Source organism: Micromys minutus, assembly GCF_963924665.1.
Source record: "Micromys minutus genome assembly, chromosome: 13".
Taxonomy (NCBI): Eukaryota; Metazoa; Chordata; class Mammalia; order Rodentia; family Muridae; genus Micromys; species Micromys minutus.
Window position 1 is genome coordinate 13,671,457 of NC_137982.1, and position 18,614 is coordinate 13,690,070.

Consider the following 18,614-nt stretch of genomic DNA (forward strand, 5'->3'; position numbering starts at 1 on the left):
TAAAAATCAAGTGATCACATAAAGTAAAAGTCTAACTTACAGAATGTAGACCAGAAAGCCTGAGTAATACTTCTCCCTGCCTTACAAATTACTAAATCAAAAAAAAACTGATTAAGAAACAATGAAAAGGTTTTAAGTATAATTACCCAATAGCATAATTAACATAATATAGAAAACAGTGGACAAAGGCCGGGGATGATATGGTTCCTGAAGGCTCTCACTACAAGTCCTAGGACCAAAGAGGAAAGAAAGAAAAAGGAAAAGGAAAGGAAAGGAAAGGAAAGAAAGGGGAGGAGAAGGAGGGAGGAGGGAAGAAGTCAGGAAGGAAGGAAAACAAAACACAAAGAGAAAGGCACTATAAAGGCACTCAATTTTCACCAGTAGTTGCTGTCTAAGATTAATTAACACTGTAGGATTATGGGTGTATCAACAGAACTAAAAATAGGATTGGCTAACAGAGTTTGCCTCCAAATAGGACTGGGAAAAGGCAGGGTAGAGGGCTTTTTCTTTATGAACTTATAAAAGATTTGATTTTGTGTACTTAAAACTTTGATTTAAAAATTTTTTGAGACAGTCTCAGGCTGTCCCAACAAGCCTCCAACTCACTGTATAGCAGAAGATGACCTGGAACTTCTGATCTTCCTGCCTTAATCTACTGGGTACCAAGATAAAAGATGTGAATCCGAGCACCTGCTCTATGACATGCTGAGGATCAAACCCATGCCAGGCAAGCACTCTATTGAGTTACATCCCCAGCCCAATCAAAATGACTTTTAAGGTCTGACAAATACATTCTGTTGACAAAGCTATACGCTTACCAGCACTTTCCTGTGACAGTGAGAGCTAACACAAATCATGTGGAAAAAAAGAACATCTAGCACTGGAGATCAAACCAAAAGTTTTGGGCATGCTACCCAAGTTTCACCAATGAACTACAATACTCCCCAGTCCTAAACTTCCCTTTGACCCACTATTCCATCCTAAAAGGTATAATATACATATTGTACCCATGAGTATTGAATTCTACACCATTTGTAACTTAAATACTCATGAGAAAGACTGAATAAACCATAGTCCATCTACTTAATGAATCCTATGCTGTTATAGAGAAGGAAGGGTGGTTTCTACACATTGCTAAGAGCTATCTCTTTACAGGATGAAAAAAGTAAAGGAGAATGCTACTACTAATTTGAAGGCCTGGCATGAAAATGCATGAATATATGACATGTTTGCCTTTTGAATTCACTTTTAGTGGAATGACAAAAGTCTAAAATCAAACTAGTTATCTATGGAGAAGAGAAGCAAAGGGGAATGAACGGAGCAGAAAAGCTCATGAATATACCTCTTCTGTAGCTTTATCTTTGAAGCTATATTATATGTGATGATAAAAACACAGTAAGTTCAATTGTCTTTTAAAGGCAACTGCACCAGCTCCTTCTAGAAGTGCAGAATATAGCTGTTAGTTAGGTCTGCCCACCTTTCTAACTCAAAAGCTTAACTTTTTTTTTTCTTCTTTTTCTCTTTTTCTTTGCAATACTGGCTGCAGCCTCTTCAGTATTCTTTTTCTATCCCCCACTTCCACCATGTGGATGCTGACAAAGGGCATGGTTATCTCCCTTCCTTTTCTCCATCTTCCTCCTTGGGCAGGTGCTGAGATTTACAGCTTGCCCGTCCTAAGGTTGTTCTTTTAAACTCTAATAAAATTATCCTTGAGCTTAAAAACAATGTAAAAAAGCAACTCCCCAAAAGATTAAAACAGTTTAAGGCCAACTATATTTCAAGTTGGTGACACAACTACAAAGAAGTCATTTGACTATACATTCTTTATAACCATGGACCGAAACAAACAAAAACCTACCAAATTAAAGAAAAATGGGCCTCCGAGATGACTCAGTGGGTAAAAGTACTTGTTAACCAACCTATGTAAAAAACTAAATACTGTGGCTACATCTGTAATTCCAGCCCCAATACTCAGTAGAGAAAAACAGGAGGCAGCAACAGCACTGGCTGAAAACTTACCTATGTAGTACAGTGGCAGAAAGAACTAGAGACCCTACTCAAAAACAAGGTGGAAGGAGAGAAACAATTCCCAAGAGCTTTTCTCTGACCTTCATATACATGCACCATGGTACGTGACTGCCTCGATTTCTTTCACTTTTTCTCTCTCTCTCCCTCTCCCTTCCTGGGTGGGCTGGCGGAAGGGAAATGAGCATAAATCGATAATAATCTTGAGAGATAGCACAGGCAGTTAACAGGCTTCATAGGACTCAAGTTCAGTTCCCAACACCCATACTGGGCAGTTTACAACTACCTGTAATGCCAGTTCCAAGGGAGATGGGAGAGATGGCTCAGCAGGTAAAAGTATATGATTTGTAAGCCTGGCCACCTGGGTTCAGGTCCTAGAATCCACAAAGTTGTCTGCTGACCTCCACATGAACATTGTGACACACAAGCCTATACACATATATTATAGGCACAACAATAATAAACAGTATTAAAATAATAATAATTTGTTCCATCAGTCCAACTGATGGAGGTAATGCTGGTGCTGCTGAATAGCCTGAGTGGATGGGAAAAGCCAGAGAGTTATGAGAAATTAAGTTTTTGAGCACAGTGTGGGAGACTGAGATGGAAGGGTGATGGAGGTAAATAAAACTGCTGTATCTGGAACTGGGAAAGATTGATAAGAACAAAACAAACAATCCACACTTCTATTATTAAGGTTAGTAAGGGCTGCCTTAATAATTCTTTTAGTACATACACATTGATTCTTTCTTCCTATCTAACTATCTACCTATCTATCTCCTAGTTTTGACTTCTATCTATCTATCTATCTATCTATCTATCTATCTATCTATCTATCTATCTATCTCCTAGTTTTGAACACTGGAGAACCCTAGAAATAACAACTGACACAATAGCAAACCTTTCCACATGAAAAATAAAACTCCTAAAGTCCAAACCAAGATTACTCATGCCATTTCCTACCATATGTAGGTAGGACTCCCAAAAGAATACAGGTCTGGAGCAAGAAACACTTAAGATGACTCTAGAACATCATATGACAAAAGCAAAACAAAAAACAAAAAAAAAAAAACCTCTATAAGAAACTCCTAAGACCCTGTCAAAAAGACTTCAAGCATTTACTTAAAACTCCCAATAAACAACAACAACAAAAAAGGGACAAATTCAACATCAGCAAAGATAATAACTGTGATAGCTTGGGGAGGGGATCAAGTAAGATTACATAAGTACATTTAAAGTGACACTCCCTCCATTAAAAAATGCCTTCTGAAAAGTCAAGGAATCTGTATGAAAATTCATAAAGGAAGACAAACATCCATTCTGTATTACTGGTGTGAATTATACCTAAGGTCATTGAAAGGTTGATATGGAAAAGGTTTTCTTTATAGAAGCATTCAAGGATTCCAATTAACAGAAGACATAACAGAAACAGACTATGGCATTTAACCACCCTAGCCACTTAAACCAGGATATCTACCATGTGTTGCCTGGTAAAAGCCCGTTACCACCTATGTAATCTTGCCAAGAAAATAAACTTGAATCTCATCAAATTACACATTCTAATTACCAAGTTATAAAAAATATAAAAGACAGAGGAACATAATAAATAAACCATGAGGATTTGATGGAAATTATACAGAACCAATAGTTCACTTTTCTGTAAGAACTAAATTGCAAAGCCAGGAATGGTGGCATACACCTCTAATCCTAGCACTTGGGAAGCAGAGACAGGCAGAACTCTGTGAACTCAGGGCCAGCCTAGTCTACATGAGGATAGCTAAGGCCATGTAGAGAGATTGTCTCAAAAAACAAAATGAAATTACAAAAAGGAAAAAAAGATTTGAAATACCAACCAGATACAGTGTATGACATCAGTGTAGCCAAACAAATCTGTTTTGTAAAATGAGGAGAGGGGCAAAATAGCAGGCACAGTAAATAAAGGTGCTTGTCATCAGAACAAGCCTTAGCATTTGAGTTCTATCCCCAGGACCCAGAGATGCAAGGAGAACACCAACTCCACAAAGTTGTCCTGACTTACACACACACACACACACACACACACCATATCATCCATGATGTACCCATACATCATAAACAAACTCATAAAAAACTAAACATTTTTAAGCCAAAAAATCATGAAATGCCCAATAGATATTTAATAATACTAAAGAACCTTGTAAATATTTTAGGTATGGCATTATTGTTTAAAAAGATCTTTCAGATCTTCAGGGACAGGGAAATATTTAAGAATTAAATGTGTCATTTGGAATTTGACTCGGAATAATCCAGAACACTGGAAGGTGGAAGAGGGGGTTACAACCCATTGCCTATTAGTGAAACTAAATCTACATATTAATGAGTTAAAACTGAGTAATAAGAGTAATCTGGGAGCTCATTATACTGCACTATTTTTACAAATGTTTATTTTCCTAAATTTAACCATTTTTAAAATATAACTCTAAGCACCATGGGAAATGGCTGAACACTGATACCAGCTAAAATAAAATATAAATTATTGATGTCTTTAGAAAATGGAATAAAAATATCCAGTATTTATGAGAACATAAAATGTCCTAACGTGTTGCAATTCTGATTATTTACATGCTCCCCAGCTAGCAGAGGAAGAACAATAATAATCAGATATCAGGGTCTCAGGCCTTCAAATAAATCCAGTAAAGCATACCATGCATCTTAACTGTCTCACTAACTGAAGCAAATGTTTTTTTTAAAAAAATACATTGCTGTTTTATATATATATATATATATATATATATATATATATATATATATATATATATATATATATATATATATATATATGCTTTTTTTCCCAACCCTTTTTAACTTCAGGTTTTCCATGTCGGGGTGTTTTTTCCTCAACAAGCAATATTCCTGATAGCTGTCTAAATAATCACATCTCTGCTGAGGGCTAGACCAGAGACCTCTTTTTGATCCTCACAACCCTTTACATGACATATTCACTTTCTTTTACAAATTATACACTCACACACACACACACACACACACACACACACACACACACACACACACAAACACTGGGGAGTAGAAGAGAGACTCAGAATTGAGCACTGAAGACAGTATCTAAGTTCTAAGCTGGTTATGTCATACAGACATTTGAGGAGGGGTTGCTACTTCCGCACTATATCACTTATTCCAGCTTTTTTCACACCCTGGACTACAAGCTCAGCTGGACTCAAACAGCATCTTCTCTAGATTGATTTCCTTCCGTTCATTTATTCGCAAGGCCTAAGCAATATCAATGCAACATCCCTGAAACCTATCCTGTGGCTAACAATTCAAAAAGTGTTTTTTCTGTTGCTTTCTCTTTCTAAATCTGCCATAAACAGATTTCGTTTTTGCAGCTGGAACAAGTCTTGTCTCTCAGAGCTCAGGCCTTCACTGTGAGGTTCCTAAAGTTTTCTTCCCTTCCCCAGGTGGTAGTGGTAAGCACCTTTAATCCCAGCACCAGGGAGGCAGAGGCAGATGGATCTCTGTTCAAGGCCAGCCAGGTTTGCAGAATGAACTCCAGTACAGCCAGGTTACACATAAAAACAAAAACAAAGCAATCCTTCCTTTCTCACTGCAGACCAAAATACCTTCTCCCAAATGTAAATACACCCTGCACTGATCCTCACTTTATGAACATCCCATTTAAAATATAACTTAGCTAAATTTACTAGATCATCTTCACTCATCTCTGGAGTCCACAATCTCCTGTCACGTCTACCTAAAATCTTTCTAAAATCCATCCCTTTTCTTTCCACTGTCAAAACCTCAGATTAGGCCTTCATCTCCTGAAGCATAAACTATCCATCAACATTCCTTTCCCCACACACACTCCTGTCAGTAAAAACTAACCAACACTTTACATATATCCACCTATAAACTCTAACAGTTCATTGTTACACCAATAAGTTAGAAAATACAGAAGTCCTGAAAGCTATATCACCTCGCACAACCCATGGACGCCACTGTTTGGCCACTGCACTCTAACCTGCTGCTGTTAGTCGCCTACTTAAAAGCCCCAGCAAGATCCCATTACAGCTCTCACTGAATTCTTCAATGGCACAAGCCTAATTTTTTTTCAAGTCCACATCCTATAATCTGTGTCTGTGTATGTATGTGTGTGTAGATAGATAGGTAGGTAGGTAGATGGATAGAGATAGAGATATATCCTTCCTGTATTTTAGCTACACTTTTTATCTCCTTCTGATGACTTTTGCAAAGTCTTTAGTCTGGAATGCCATTGCCCATGACAGCTACTGATGTGTGCTTAACTAAATGGATGGCATACAACCTAACACACAAATTATTGGAATGTCACCTGTTGTTTTCAATAGGAACAAATACATCCTGAACATAATTCTTTCTTGCTTTTATTTGGAACATGCTTTTTTAAAAAATCTGGGACTGGAGATGTGGCTCAGCAGTTAAAGAGCACTGACTGCTCTTTCAGGGGTCCTGAGTTCAAATCCCAACAACCACATGGTGGCTCACAACAATCTGTAATGGGATCTCATGCCCTCTTCTGGTGTGTCTGAAGAGAGTGACAATGTACTCATATACATTAAATAAATAAATGAATCTTTTATAAAATTTTGGTATTGAGTGGTAGCGGCACAAACCTTTAATTTCAGCACTCAGGAGGCAGAGGCAAGTGGATCTCTGAGTTTAAGGTCTACAAAATGAGATCCAGAGACAGTCATGGCTACATAGAGAAACATTGTCTCAAAAAAAGAAAAAAAAATTTCTTCTCAATACTTAAATGCATAATGAAAATATATTCTGGAGCAATGTGTTGTTGGGTAATATTTGACCATCACAGAAAAACTACTAAAGAGTTTTATTGTGTATCAGATCCATCATTTCTTATCTAAAATGTCCTTATGTAGCACATGACTGGGCCTGGAATGAATGAAGAGTAATGGAGATTAACTTTGGATAGTTGGTTGGTTCTTCCTTATTTATCTTTCCTAGTTCCAAAAAGGTCCTCCTAAGCAAAAAGGATGTTGCAAATCCAAGGATTAGTTCTCCAAGGGCCATGAAAAAAAGTTAACCTTTGAAACTGCAACCAGCATTCCATCTGGAACTCATACAGATTTAACAGCCTGAATAAAAAACATTTACCTTTCCTGTTTTAACCTTCCTGACTGCAACAGCTCAGACTAGAAGCACAGAATAACACAAAAAACACTGTTTGAAAATTTGTAAAATTTCAGGCTGACTTCAGGATCTAGAAACAGAAAGCCTAATCTCTGAGAAGACTATCTTCTACCATTCTAGGTCCTTTTACCACTGGCTGGGGCTGGGATGGAAGTACTATGCTGGAAAGGGAAGAGGCATTAGAGGGAGAAGGCAAAAGAGAAGTCAAATCTCAACTCTTAGTGAAAAACAAAGAAGGAAGAAGGGGAGGGAGGGAAGGAGGAAGGAAGGTAGGAAGGGAAGAAAGGAGGGAGGAAAGAATCAAGTAAGGAAGCAAGCAAGCAAGCTAGTTGCTCACCATGCTCAAGCAAGCAACTCTAAATGAACTCAGTGGGACACACAAACCAGAGATACATACAGACTGTCTGGGCTGCTTGAAAAGTCATAAGAAGCACCAAGTCCCTTATAGAGCAGTATAAAAACAAATGGGAGCAGAGCTATGTTAAGAAACAAAGCTGGGGGGCTAGAGAGATGGCTCAGTGGTTAAGAGCACTAACTGCTCTTCCAGAGGTCCTGAGTTCAAATCCCAACAACCACATGGTAGCTCACAACCTCCTCTGGTGTGTCTGAAGACAATGACAATGCCTTTTTATTATTTAATTAAATAAGTAAATCTTTTTTCTTAATCTTATTAAAAGAAAGGGAGGAAGAGAGGGAGTGAAGGAGTGAGGGAGGAAGGGAAGGAGGGAAAGAGGGAAGGAGGGAGGGAGGGAGGGAATTAGGGAGGGAGGGAGGGAGAGAGGAAGGAAGGAAGGCAGGCAGGCTGCTCACCTATGCTCAAGCAAGCAACCCTAATTGAACTCAGTGGGATATACATACACAAAGAGAAACATGAAAGTAGGTGGAGTCTAGGAGAAGAAAAAGTAATGGTGAGAAATATGATCAAAATAAATCATATACAAGTATGAACTCTTTCCAAAATTGCCAATTTTTAAAAAGTAGCAAGTCTGTTTCTCTGTGCTCCACAACAATGAGAGGGGCTCGTGTCCACTTTCAAGCCATAGGATTTCCATTACTCTTCTTTAAGAACCCCGTTCTTTTTCCAAGTCTTCTCTTTCTTTCAGTTCAAGCTTCAACCTTTACTGAGAATCTTATCTTTTTTGCTTTGACCCTATGTTTTCAACAGATTTAATTTGAATTAAATCAGAGCCACACAGAGGTACCAATTTAGATCAGATGGCACAATGCTTTGGAAAATTATTTTAAGAGTTATCAAATTAGACTAGCAATTCTAGTTAGGTATAAATACTCAGGAGAGATGAAGCACATGCTCAAACTAAATGTTCATATTAACATTTTAGCAGTGAAAGGGAAAAAACAACCAAAACACCTAACAACTGAATAAGGAAGGAATAAAATGTGGTACATGTACAGAATGGAGTATCACCCACAGGCCAGCCTGGTCTACAGAATTACAGCCAAGACTACACAGAAAAACTGTTGAAATATATGGAATATGCCTCACAGGCCAGCCTGGTCTACAAGATACACAGAGAACCTCTTGAAATCTATATATACACACAGACATACATAGTTAAAAGCCAGGTAGTGGTGGCATACACCTTTAATCCCAGCACTCTAGAGGTAGAGGTAGGCAGATCTCTGTGAGTTCAATTTATGCAAATTCCAGCCTGGTCTGCAGACCAAGTTCCAGGTTAGCCAGGAATATACAGAGAAACCTTGTTTCAAAACAAACAGACAACAACAAACAAATGAAATATTATCCACAAAGAAAATACAATAATCCCTGAAACAATCATACAAAGAAAAATAGCTATATACACAAAGGTTTAGGTATTATTTCATGTATATGAAATGCCCAGAACGCGTAAATCTAACTGAAATTAGATTGGTGATTACCTAGGGTTGGAAGAGTTTGAAAGAACGAGGAGTGACTGCTGCTTTCTAGGGTAATAGAATGTTTCAGAATTAGATCATGCTGTTCACTCATGACTCTATAGATATGCTAAAAAAAAAAATACAACTAGCTTAAAAGATTTTATAAGACCTAAGGTGCTGCATACTTTCATTCCCAGAACTTAGGATGCAGATACATGTGGACCTCTGAGAGTTCACAACCACACTAATCTTCAAAGAGTTCCAGGCCAGCCAAGAGGACATAGAAAATGTACTCAAAAATAAATTAGTAAGTTTTATAGTATTCCCAGCTTAACCATGCTCTTTCTGACCTCACCTAAACCCCTTTTTATATCATCAGCTCCTAAAATCTGTTCCAAGGTTCTCTTGCTTTACCCTCAGATTGAAATAAATTCTTGCTCAAACTTGACATGACTAATACCTCCTCATCCTTTAATTCTGAGTTCTAACATCATCTCTATAGTAAGGCCATCCCCCATCACTATCCAAAATAGGACAGCCACTTGGCATCCTCCTCTCTCAGTATCTCCATTGCTTTTCAACACATCCATATTACTTTATGTGAACTTACTGTTTACCTATAGATCCACCAGTCTCCTAGTACCACAAAAACAAGAACCATCTATCTGCCAGACATGGTGGCACATGCTTTTAATCCCATCACTCCAGACACAGAGGTAGGCAGAGCTCTGAGTTCAAAGCCGGTCTGGTCTACAGGACAGCCAGGAATACACAAAAAAAAAAAAAAATCAAAAACAAACAAAAAGAACCATATCATCCCCCACTATAATACCAGATGGCAAACACAGTTCCTCACACTTAAATAGTATTTTCATTTCCCTAGTAGGCCTGTCATCATATATACATACCACTCTTGGTTGATATAACAGCCACCATCACTACCCTTACCCCTTTAGGGCCCATCTTGCAACTAAAGCATTCTCTCCCCAAGGCCTTCTTTTGACACTCCTTCACACCTCAAGGGTAGCCAGTCTCGCCTTCACTCCACCACCTAGTCATTACTGATAGCCTGCTACCATAGCAATTATGTTGAATTATGCCTAGGGTAAGAGGAGGACAGGGTGCTTTTATTTTGTACTTGTGCCTACTACTTTAGAAAGCCTTAGGGCAAAAGAAAATCTTTTTATTTTTGTACCCCTGGTACTTGGCACACTGTCAGGCACAGTACTCCTATGACTGATAATAGCTAACATTTATTAAATGTGTGCTTGACACTTCTTGGTTGTGTAGTAAGAGAGTAAATGAATTAATGGATTTCTCCAATGCCAACCTCAAAGTCAGTCTGATGGGGACAGCAGAATAGCATATAGGCTAATGCAGACCACTGCAAGACCAAAGCTGTTGCCCTACCCTGTTGCTATGCCTTCAAATCTTAAAGTATGCTTTTCTCAGAGTCCATTAATGTCAGGTCTCTTCAAACTCACTTAAAACACTTCCTTCCATTACTTTCAACCCACTTCCTGGACTTGGTGCCTGGAAGCAATTTCTAGGATGTCACCACAAGCAATATTAAACTGCCTCACAGTTTCCTGCTGTGCATCTGCATTATCAGTTAAATTGCCTCATATTAACCACATTCCAGTCCACAGGGATCACTGAAACACTAAATAAGATTTAAACATACCTGTCCAAGAACGTCACTTAGCACTGCTCCTTTTAAGCCTCTAGAAAATCTCTTCTTGGGCTTAAGGTTTAGATTTCCAGTGAATTACCTGAATATTGGTGACCTCTTTTCTTTGTGACTTAGATGTTTGGTTTGATTCAAGACAATGCGTCATTATTTAAAATGAACACAGACTAAACATACTCATCTTAGTAAACATAAGTAATGTTCTGCCCAGACCAAGACAAAATCTGCCTTACACTTATTAAATATAAAAACTTTTAAGAGTTATAATAGCAAATTACTTTTTTAATTCTTTATATATTTCAATCTGAGAACTTAATGTCTTAGCATCTTAATTCAGATCCTATTTATTAAAAACAGCTTATAAATTCTTCCTAGACAAGCATGTGCCAGTACAAGTTTGACACAGGGAACTATAAAACAAATCTGACAGTCCTCTCTCTCAAGAAGTTTGTGTCTCAATATAAGCCAACTGAGGCACAAGATTTGGCACTGCCATCCTAATGTGTTTACAAAAACATAGAAAGGCACCTGACCTAGGATGAGAGTGCAGACAGCTGGTAGGGAACTGACAACTATCTGATCGTAAGCCTGTAGACTCCTACTCTCTCAAGTGAAAACAGTAATTAATAAATAGGACCAGTGGACAGTTGTGTTTTATGAAATGATTCACATTAAACATTACCATGGTGCCCAGCACAGAGACTGCTCCAGCAGCCCCAGCTTCCCACCCTGAACAAACTGTAAATCACCTCCTGAATCTAATAATGTACATGCTTTATCACTCATCAGAGTGCAGACACCAGCTTCACAATTACACACAGTACTGTTTTTTAATCAATTTTTATTTTTTAATATTATGACAGTGTTAAATCAATCTTAACCCTTGACCATTAAAATTTTGTTCTGTTTCCTGAAACGTGCCTTTCTATGACATTTCTGGCATAAAATATATCAGATATTTTTAATCACTTGACAAGAAGGTGTAAAACAATCACTAAGTTCCTAATATGGGCCTAGCAATCACATTGATCCTGTGTTTACTGCTCATAACGATCCTGCAGGTCCCTTCTACCCTAGGAAAATTCCAGACTCTCAGACACACTGTTTCATTGCCAGAGAAAGCTGGAATTTGAACCCAGATCTGATCTACACAGCCCTTATAATGGCACAAGGTATCAGAGATAAGCAAAAGAGGGGCCTAGTGAATGTTCAGTGTGCCCCCACCCACCTACCAACCTACAAGATGGCCTGCACATTTAGCTTCCACTTCAGCCAAGTGAATAATACCCTGAACACCTTCTGTTCTGTCTGATAGAATGGCCAGTAGCAACCAAAGCCATTTTCTCCAATGACAAGGTCTAAATTGATTATTCCCTTACCTTCTGTCCATCCATACTCCTAGCCATGGACAGGAACTGCACTTTTAACACTTGCTAAAAGTCACCACTGATTTTTATAACTTCTACTTTCATATTCTCTTTCAATCTCATCACAGACTAACATATTTCACTAAGCCTTTTTCTTTTTTCTTTTAACCACTAAGCAGTCTAGTTTGAAGATCAATAAGGCCATTCTTCATACTAATTTCACACTTAATGCAATTTCATGCTTTGGTAAATTCCTTTACCCAAGTGCTCAGATATTACAGTGATGCATTCCACCAAACATACTTGTCAACCTGCTACTGTCAAGAATGAGAGCAGATGACAGCTAGTCATCTGAACTTGTTCTATTTTAATGTTCACTCGAATAATGATACCTCCAGTTCAGCAACTCTCAGAACTTCTCTTGGAACAAGAAAGGTAAGACACATCCTTGTGTTTTACTCGGCAACTCTGAGGTGATTTGCACAGTGTTTCTATGTGCTACTGAAATTACAAGTTTACAACTCTTACTTGAAGGCTGGAATTTAGCCTGGGGGGCATTTTTAATCCCAATAGTTCACAAACTAAATCACTTTACCTCCCCAGATTCTCAGACTCTTATTTGTGTTATATTCTAACCCCTTCCTCCCTTTTCTATAAACATAGGTCTTCTTAAGCCTCCACATCCATTTTCATGAGCAAACTTTTCTAATTTCATTCAGCAGGTGAACAGCAGGATTTCTGTAAAACCTAGAAGACGCCTTTTGTAAATGAGAACCCTAACCACTGAAGAGACCAAACAGCTGGGCTAGGGTCACACTGCATGTGCATCACTTGGACATGAGATGAAATGTTTGAATAATTACTAGATTTTTGCCCTTGAGGCCCTTCCTCTTTCAAACTTCCCTAGCACAATTCTCAAAATGCTTAAACAAACACATTCCACGGACTTTCCTATAGGAGGGTTTATGGTGCCTTGTGGATGCTGTCTTCCAGAAAAGCCTAGGCTGTCAACTTTGTTTTTTAAATGTCCTTAAGCAATTCTATTAGTCATAGTGAAAAAGTGAACATTTGCTAATGATTAGAGAAAGATAAAGCATCTGAGTTCTAGGTCTGAGGAAGGGAGTGGCCAGAAGAGGTCTTGGCTGGGAGGGGAGATAGAGACCAAAGCAACAACACCCAAATTGGACCACAGAAAAGTTACAAAGTCAACTTGTAGTGTTTCAGTGGGTACTGACATTACAAGTATCAACATTTTCACCAGAAAACTAAGCCTCAACCAGGGACTCCAAGCAAATGAAGGAGTGAGGGAATTTGCCAGATTGGATTACAAAACCTTTACAAAATCAGGTGCTCAGTTACAACCTAAAGGCATCTTCCTTCATAGCCTTTGGCCCTTGCTAGTGTGGAGACTCAGATAAGAGGAAGAGACCGCAAAGGCAAAGGGCCTTCCTGTGAAGGCCATCCAGCCCTTAAATTTACCAGAAGCCCCCTCCCTCTAAGAACCTCAACCACTTCTGTAATGGTTACAGGCTTCAAGCAGCTAGGCTGTAACCTCTGAGGACCTGCCAACTCTCGGGGTCGCCCCAAAAACACCCTTATGAGGACTTGCTTCCGGAGACCTCCCCCTCCCAGCAGCTGTATGACAGTTTTCTGGAGCTCATGCATCCCGCCTAGGGAGCCACCGCGTCACGTCAGCAGTTCCCGCCCTCAGGTGAGGAGGGGGACATCTGATCATACGCGCCCCTCCACCCCGCGCGCACCCCGTCCCTGAGCCCTCCCGCATCGCCATGGCAACCGTCCCCCTCCCAGCCTGACGCCTCCACGCGGGGCGCCCCTCCGGTCCCGGCAACAAGTCCCCCAAGCTCGGCCCGCGGCCTGCAGCGCTAGCCCAGCCTCGCCTCCCTCGCACCCGGCCCGGCTCCGCCCGGCCGCACTCACTTGATCCTGGAGCCCATGGTCCCGGGGCCTCCTCATGGACCCGCGGGCCCCGCTCGGCGCTGCGCTGCTCTGCCCGCCCGCCCGCGCCGACCGGCCTCCCTCCGGCGCTCTCCCCGCCCCTTCCTCCCTTCCCTCAGGCAGGGGCCCGCCCGTTCGAGGCTCGCTCCCTTGCGGCCGCCGCTGCTGTCGCCTCCCGGGGTTAAAGTACTCTCTCCAGCCGGGCGAACGCCATGGTCGCCGGCGCGCGTACCCGGCGCGCGCCGCCCCCTCCGTCTCTCACACAGCCGCCCCCTCCCGCCCTCGCCGCTGACCGCGGGGGCTGCTGGGAAGTGTAGTCCACTCGCGGGAAGCTGGCCTCTGGGGTCGGAAAGCGCGAAAGACACAGGTTTACCTGAAAGGCCTGTGGCTTCTCTGAGAAGAGACCTAGTAACCTCTGTCCCACTGCTTTTCGTCAGAATCCACCCAAAGCGCCCAGAAGAAACTTCCATCATGTCCCCAGAGGCCACTAAAGAAACCTTCATCCACTCCTCAAGTGGAGAATTCTTGACAGGCTAAAATTTGGGGTATCTGAATTGGAGGGAAACAGTGTTCCTCCCCTCATGTATCCTTTAACTCAGGAACCCACAATGACTCCAGTTTCTCGAGTCAGGCTTCGGGGTTCTTGTTTCCCAAATTTGAGAAATGAAGTCCACGGACCATGAAAGTTTAGCTTTAAAGAGTTGTTTGTTTGTGTGTTTGTTTGTTTTAATACATCCGTAAGTGGGAGCTTGGGGAGGAGGGGGAAAGCCTGCCCTTCCCAGGAAGTGGGGTACCATAGGACTGCATACCAGGAGGATAAGTTAGTCCAAATGTTTAACCTGTGGAACCAATGATTTTATTGTAGTTTCTTATAAAGCATGAGTAGGGGTTGCTTACAGAAATGTGGGTGACTCCAAAGCAACTGCACTAGAAAGTGTTGACCCTCTCCCCACCCCACCTCCAGGGTGGTGCACTTCTTTAGTCCCTCTGGTAAGAACCAGAGGCTAGCAGATCTCTGTGAATTTGAGGCCAGCCTGGTCTTCACAGAGAAACTCTGTCTAAAAAATAAAAAAAATAAAAAAAAAAACCAAAAAGTCTACCCTGCCATGAATGATAGCTTTCCCGTAGACCTATATACAGTTTTCTTTAGTTAACGTCCTATAATCTACTACAATCTGTGTACTCTAGCATCTCCCCAGGCCCAGAGGAAGATGCAATTAGAGTAGATTGCACACAAATGGCTGGGAGGACCAGGTGGAGTCTCCTCTGAGAAACTGTTCCCAACCAACAGGCCTACTCCTGATGATCTTCTGCAAGCAGGAACAGCTAATGTGAAGACCAGACTCTACAACCAATCACCTAGGTGAGAAAATTCCGAGGCTATCTGAGGAATTTTCAGACTAGTTTATTTAAGGAGGGGGGGTGACCTCTTTCATGGGCTGGCTTATAAGAACTAGGAAGCTACAAGGCAACATTCATCTCTCTGTGCTTCCTGACTGCATTCACACTTTCCTGCTGCCTTGTTTTCCTCTCCTACCATGTTAAATTGTACTGTACTCTCAAACTGTGAGCCAAATTAAACCCTACATTGCTTTTGGACAGGACCTTACTATCCAGCTACCCAGGTTGGCTCAGAACTCACACAGAGAGATGTCTCTGCTTCCTAAGTGCTTGTACCACACCTACCCTTCACTTGCTTTAATCAGGTATTTCATCACAAGGAAATGGGGACTAATAGAGGACCTGAACGGTCAGCGAGGGCTCCAGTACTGAAACCTCACAACAGTCCCTGGCAGAAATTAGCAAAAAGGAAACTATTTGAGAGCCAGGATCATCAACCTGTCCCTGCCAGGTCCCTGAGAGACTCACTTTCAGGAACCCCAGTTTCATGTCCTCTAGGTCTGCAGGAGCCACAAAGGAAGTAATCATGACAAATTCATTTAGTGAGGGCACGACTGCATGCCCTCTATGAATAGGCACAGTATGCCCCAGGCCTAATTCATGTCATTCCTCATGGTCAACCTAGGAATTTGTCCTTCCATTCTGCAAAGAGGAAAGTGAGGCATACTCCCCAGGTGATAAAGGAACAAGTGAAGCCAAGGGGTCAACATCAGTGCTGAATAATTCCAGTCACGTGACAGACCTAGACATTCTTGAAGGTGGCACTTTTGGACACAAGTCAGAAGTTGCTACAAGCCCATAGGTCCCTTTTGGTCCTGGACCTTTTATTTTTTGACCTCACCTCCTTCAATTTTCTTTTGAAATGTTGTTCATCTGTTCCACCATCTTCACCTTTATAAATCCATAAAGTGCCCCTCCCCCACTCTACTCATCTCACAATCACTACAGTAACATCCTAGGCTACCAGCCATGCAGGGAGCAAAGAAACCACAATGAATAGTTTAAAAAAAAAAAAAAAAAAAAAAAAAAAAAACTCCTTCTTTGGGAGTTACCTCCTGGATAAAAATACGATCTCCTTTTTGTCTATGCCTTGAGGTTGTTGAAGGCAAAGGGTGAACCTTTTTGGATTAAAAAAAAAAAAAAATGAAATGTCCAAACTACCATTTTGAATTCAAAGTCTTTGCACCCAGACACCAACACAGACTTATAAACACCCCCAGGAGCAGTGTTCTGCTAGACAGGCCAGGACTCCATGTGTTTACTCACCTTGTTTTCTATGAAACCTCTCCAAGGAGCAGTTGTTATCAAGATCTTCTCTGGAATGAGCAGTCAGTTCAAAAGCTCTGTGCAGGAGACTATAAATAAAGCAGAGTTGTTTGGTGGAGGGCAAAAACTGGCTGCTTTTCAAAGAAGGTTGTAGTCAACCTGGCCACAAAAATGTCTGAATGCCTACTGGGTGGTTGTGAGTGTGTATATATGTGTGTTGTATGTTGGAAGGGGAGGCAAAGGGTGGGGCTTATGTATCTGCCCAGGTGGCCTCTAGATAGCAGGGTGGTCCAGGGAAAGAACACAGAGTGGGAGTTAGGAGTCTGTCCTGTAATACTGGTTGCAGCATTGTGAATTTAAGCAAATAATTGGGCAACCGTTTGTTTCCACTTCCTCTGTGTAAAATGGGTAGAGAGGATGAGGAGGAGCTGAAATCATATGACAGACAGTGATATAGGAGCTACCACTGCAGGAGTTGGAATCTTACTTCTACCTCTTAGAACATATGTGAACTTAGACAAGTTCTATCTAAGCTCTCAGTATCTCAGTTCTTTGTAAAATGAGAACAAGGATAATATCCTATAGTGAACATGAAGATTAAATTAGTGACTAGCATGCAGTAAGTACTCAAAAATTATTGGCAACTAGTATGTACAAAACTCTTAGCATGGCTTAATGTTTATCTTCACTTGTTTGTGTGTTTGCATTGCTGAGAAATAAACTCAGGGCTTTGTGCTTGTAAGCACTCTAGTCCTGCTATATCCCTAGCTCTCACATTTGTTATTAATAGAAGTAAGCATAGTAAGGATTGGGAAGATAGTTCAATTAGTAAAGTGCTTACTCTGTAAGCATGAGGACCTGAGTTTGGTTGCCAGAATCCATGTTGAAGAGGGGGGAAAATCAGACATAGTGATGTATATCTAATCCCAGCATTGGGAAGGCAGAGAAAGGCGGTTCCCTAGAGCTATATAAATTCTAGGCAATTAGAGGTCTTGTCTCAAGGAAAAGGTGGATGGTGCCTAAGGAATGGCATCTGAGGTTTCTCTCTAACCCCCCCCCCACACACACACACTCGTGCCCCAGCATACACAGAAGTATGAAATATGCACATATGCTTACACAGATAGAGAAACATAATAGTTCTGTCCTTGGGTTCAGGAACTTAAAATCCCTAACCTTCCTTTACTGCTTCTATTCTGTCAGTTTCAATTCAACTCAGCTGTAAAGGATAAATCAGAAAGTGAGAGACTTGAGGCCCCAGGGTATGGGGAAGTCTAGTGGGGTGCGCAGAGTGGGGTGTGGTTAGGAGTGTGGGGGACATCCTCTTGGACACAGGGGAGAGAAATTTGAGGAACTGTTGGAAGGTGGACTGGGAGGGAGATAATGACTGGATTAGAATAAAGATTAACTATAATTTTAAAATAGTGTTTTATTTTTAAAAAATCAGAAATAACAGTAACTGAAACAAAAAATAGAAACTCATCTTTCTTTCCCTGTAACGAGTGGAAACGAAAGTCACGGGGCTAGGATGACAATTCCATATCCTCAAAGCTCTAAAATTCCATCTTGCTGCTCTCTTTCTGACTTACAAACACATTTTCCACTTCATTGTCTAGGCTGGCTACTTGAACTTGAGCTGTCAATATGCTACCAGGAAACAAGAACACATCCACCCCAAACTCCGACCTGTAAACATACTTTCCACACCACTCACAAGTGGTCACACCACTTAGCCCAAAACTTAGTCATGAAACCTCATCTTACTGGGAAATATGGACTTTATTCCAGACAGTCATGTGCACAGCTGAAGGCAGGATTAGCATTTCCGAGAAATAAGGGAAGGGCAA

General features: G+C 40.9%; 1 protein-coding gene across 4 annotated transcripts in view; it reads right to left on the reverse strand.

Annotated features, from left to right (window-relative positions):
- Nucleotides 1–14,192, reverse strand: part of DENND1A (DENN domain containing 1A) — a 460,146-nt gene extending 445,954 nt beyond the window's left edge. For all 4 annotated transcript variants that reach the window (XM_080927212.1, XM_080927210.1, XM_080927211.1 and 1 more), the window contains exon 1: nucleotides 14,083–14,192. In XM_080927212.1, the coding sequence (XP_080783338.1) occupies nucleotides 14,083–14,099 (17 nt within the window). In that variant the 5' untranslated portion in view covers nucleotides 14,100–14,192. The remainder of the gene's footprint in view (nucleotides 1–14,082) is intronic.
- Nucleotides 14,193–18,614: the final 4,422 nt, after the last annotated feature.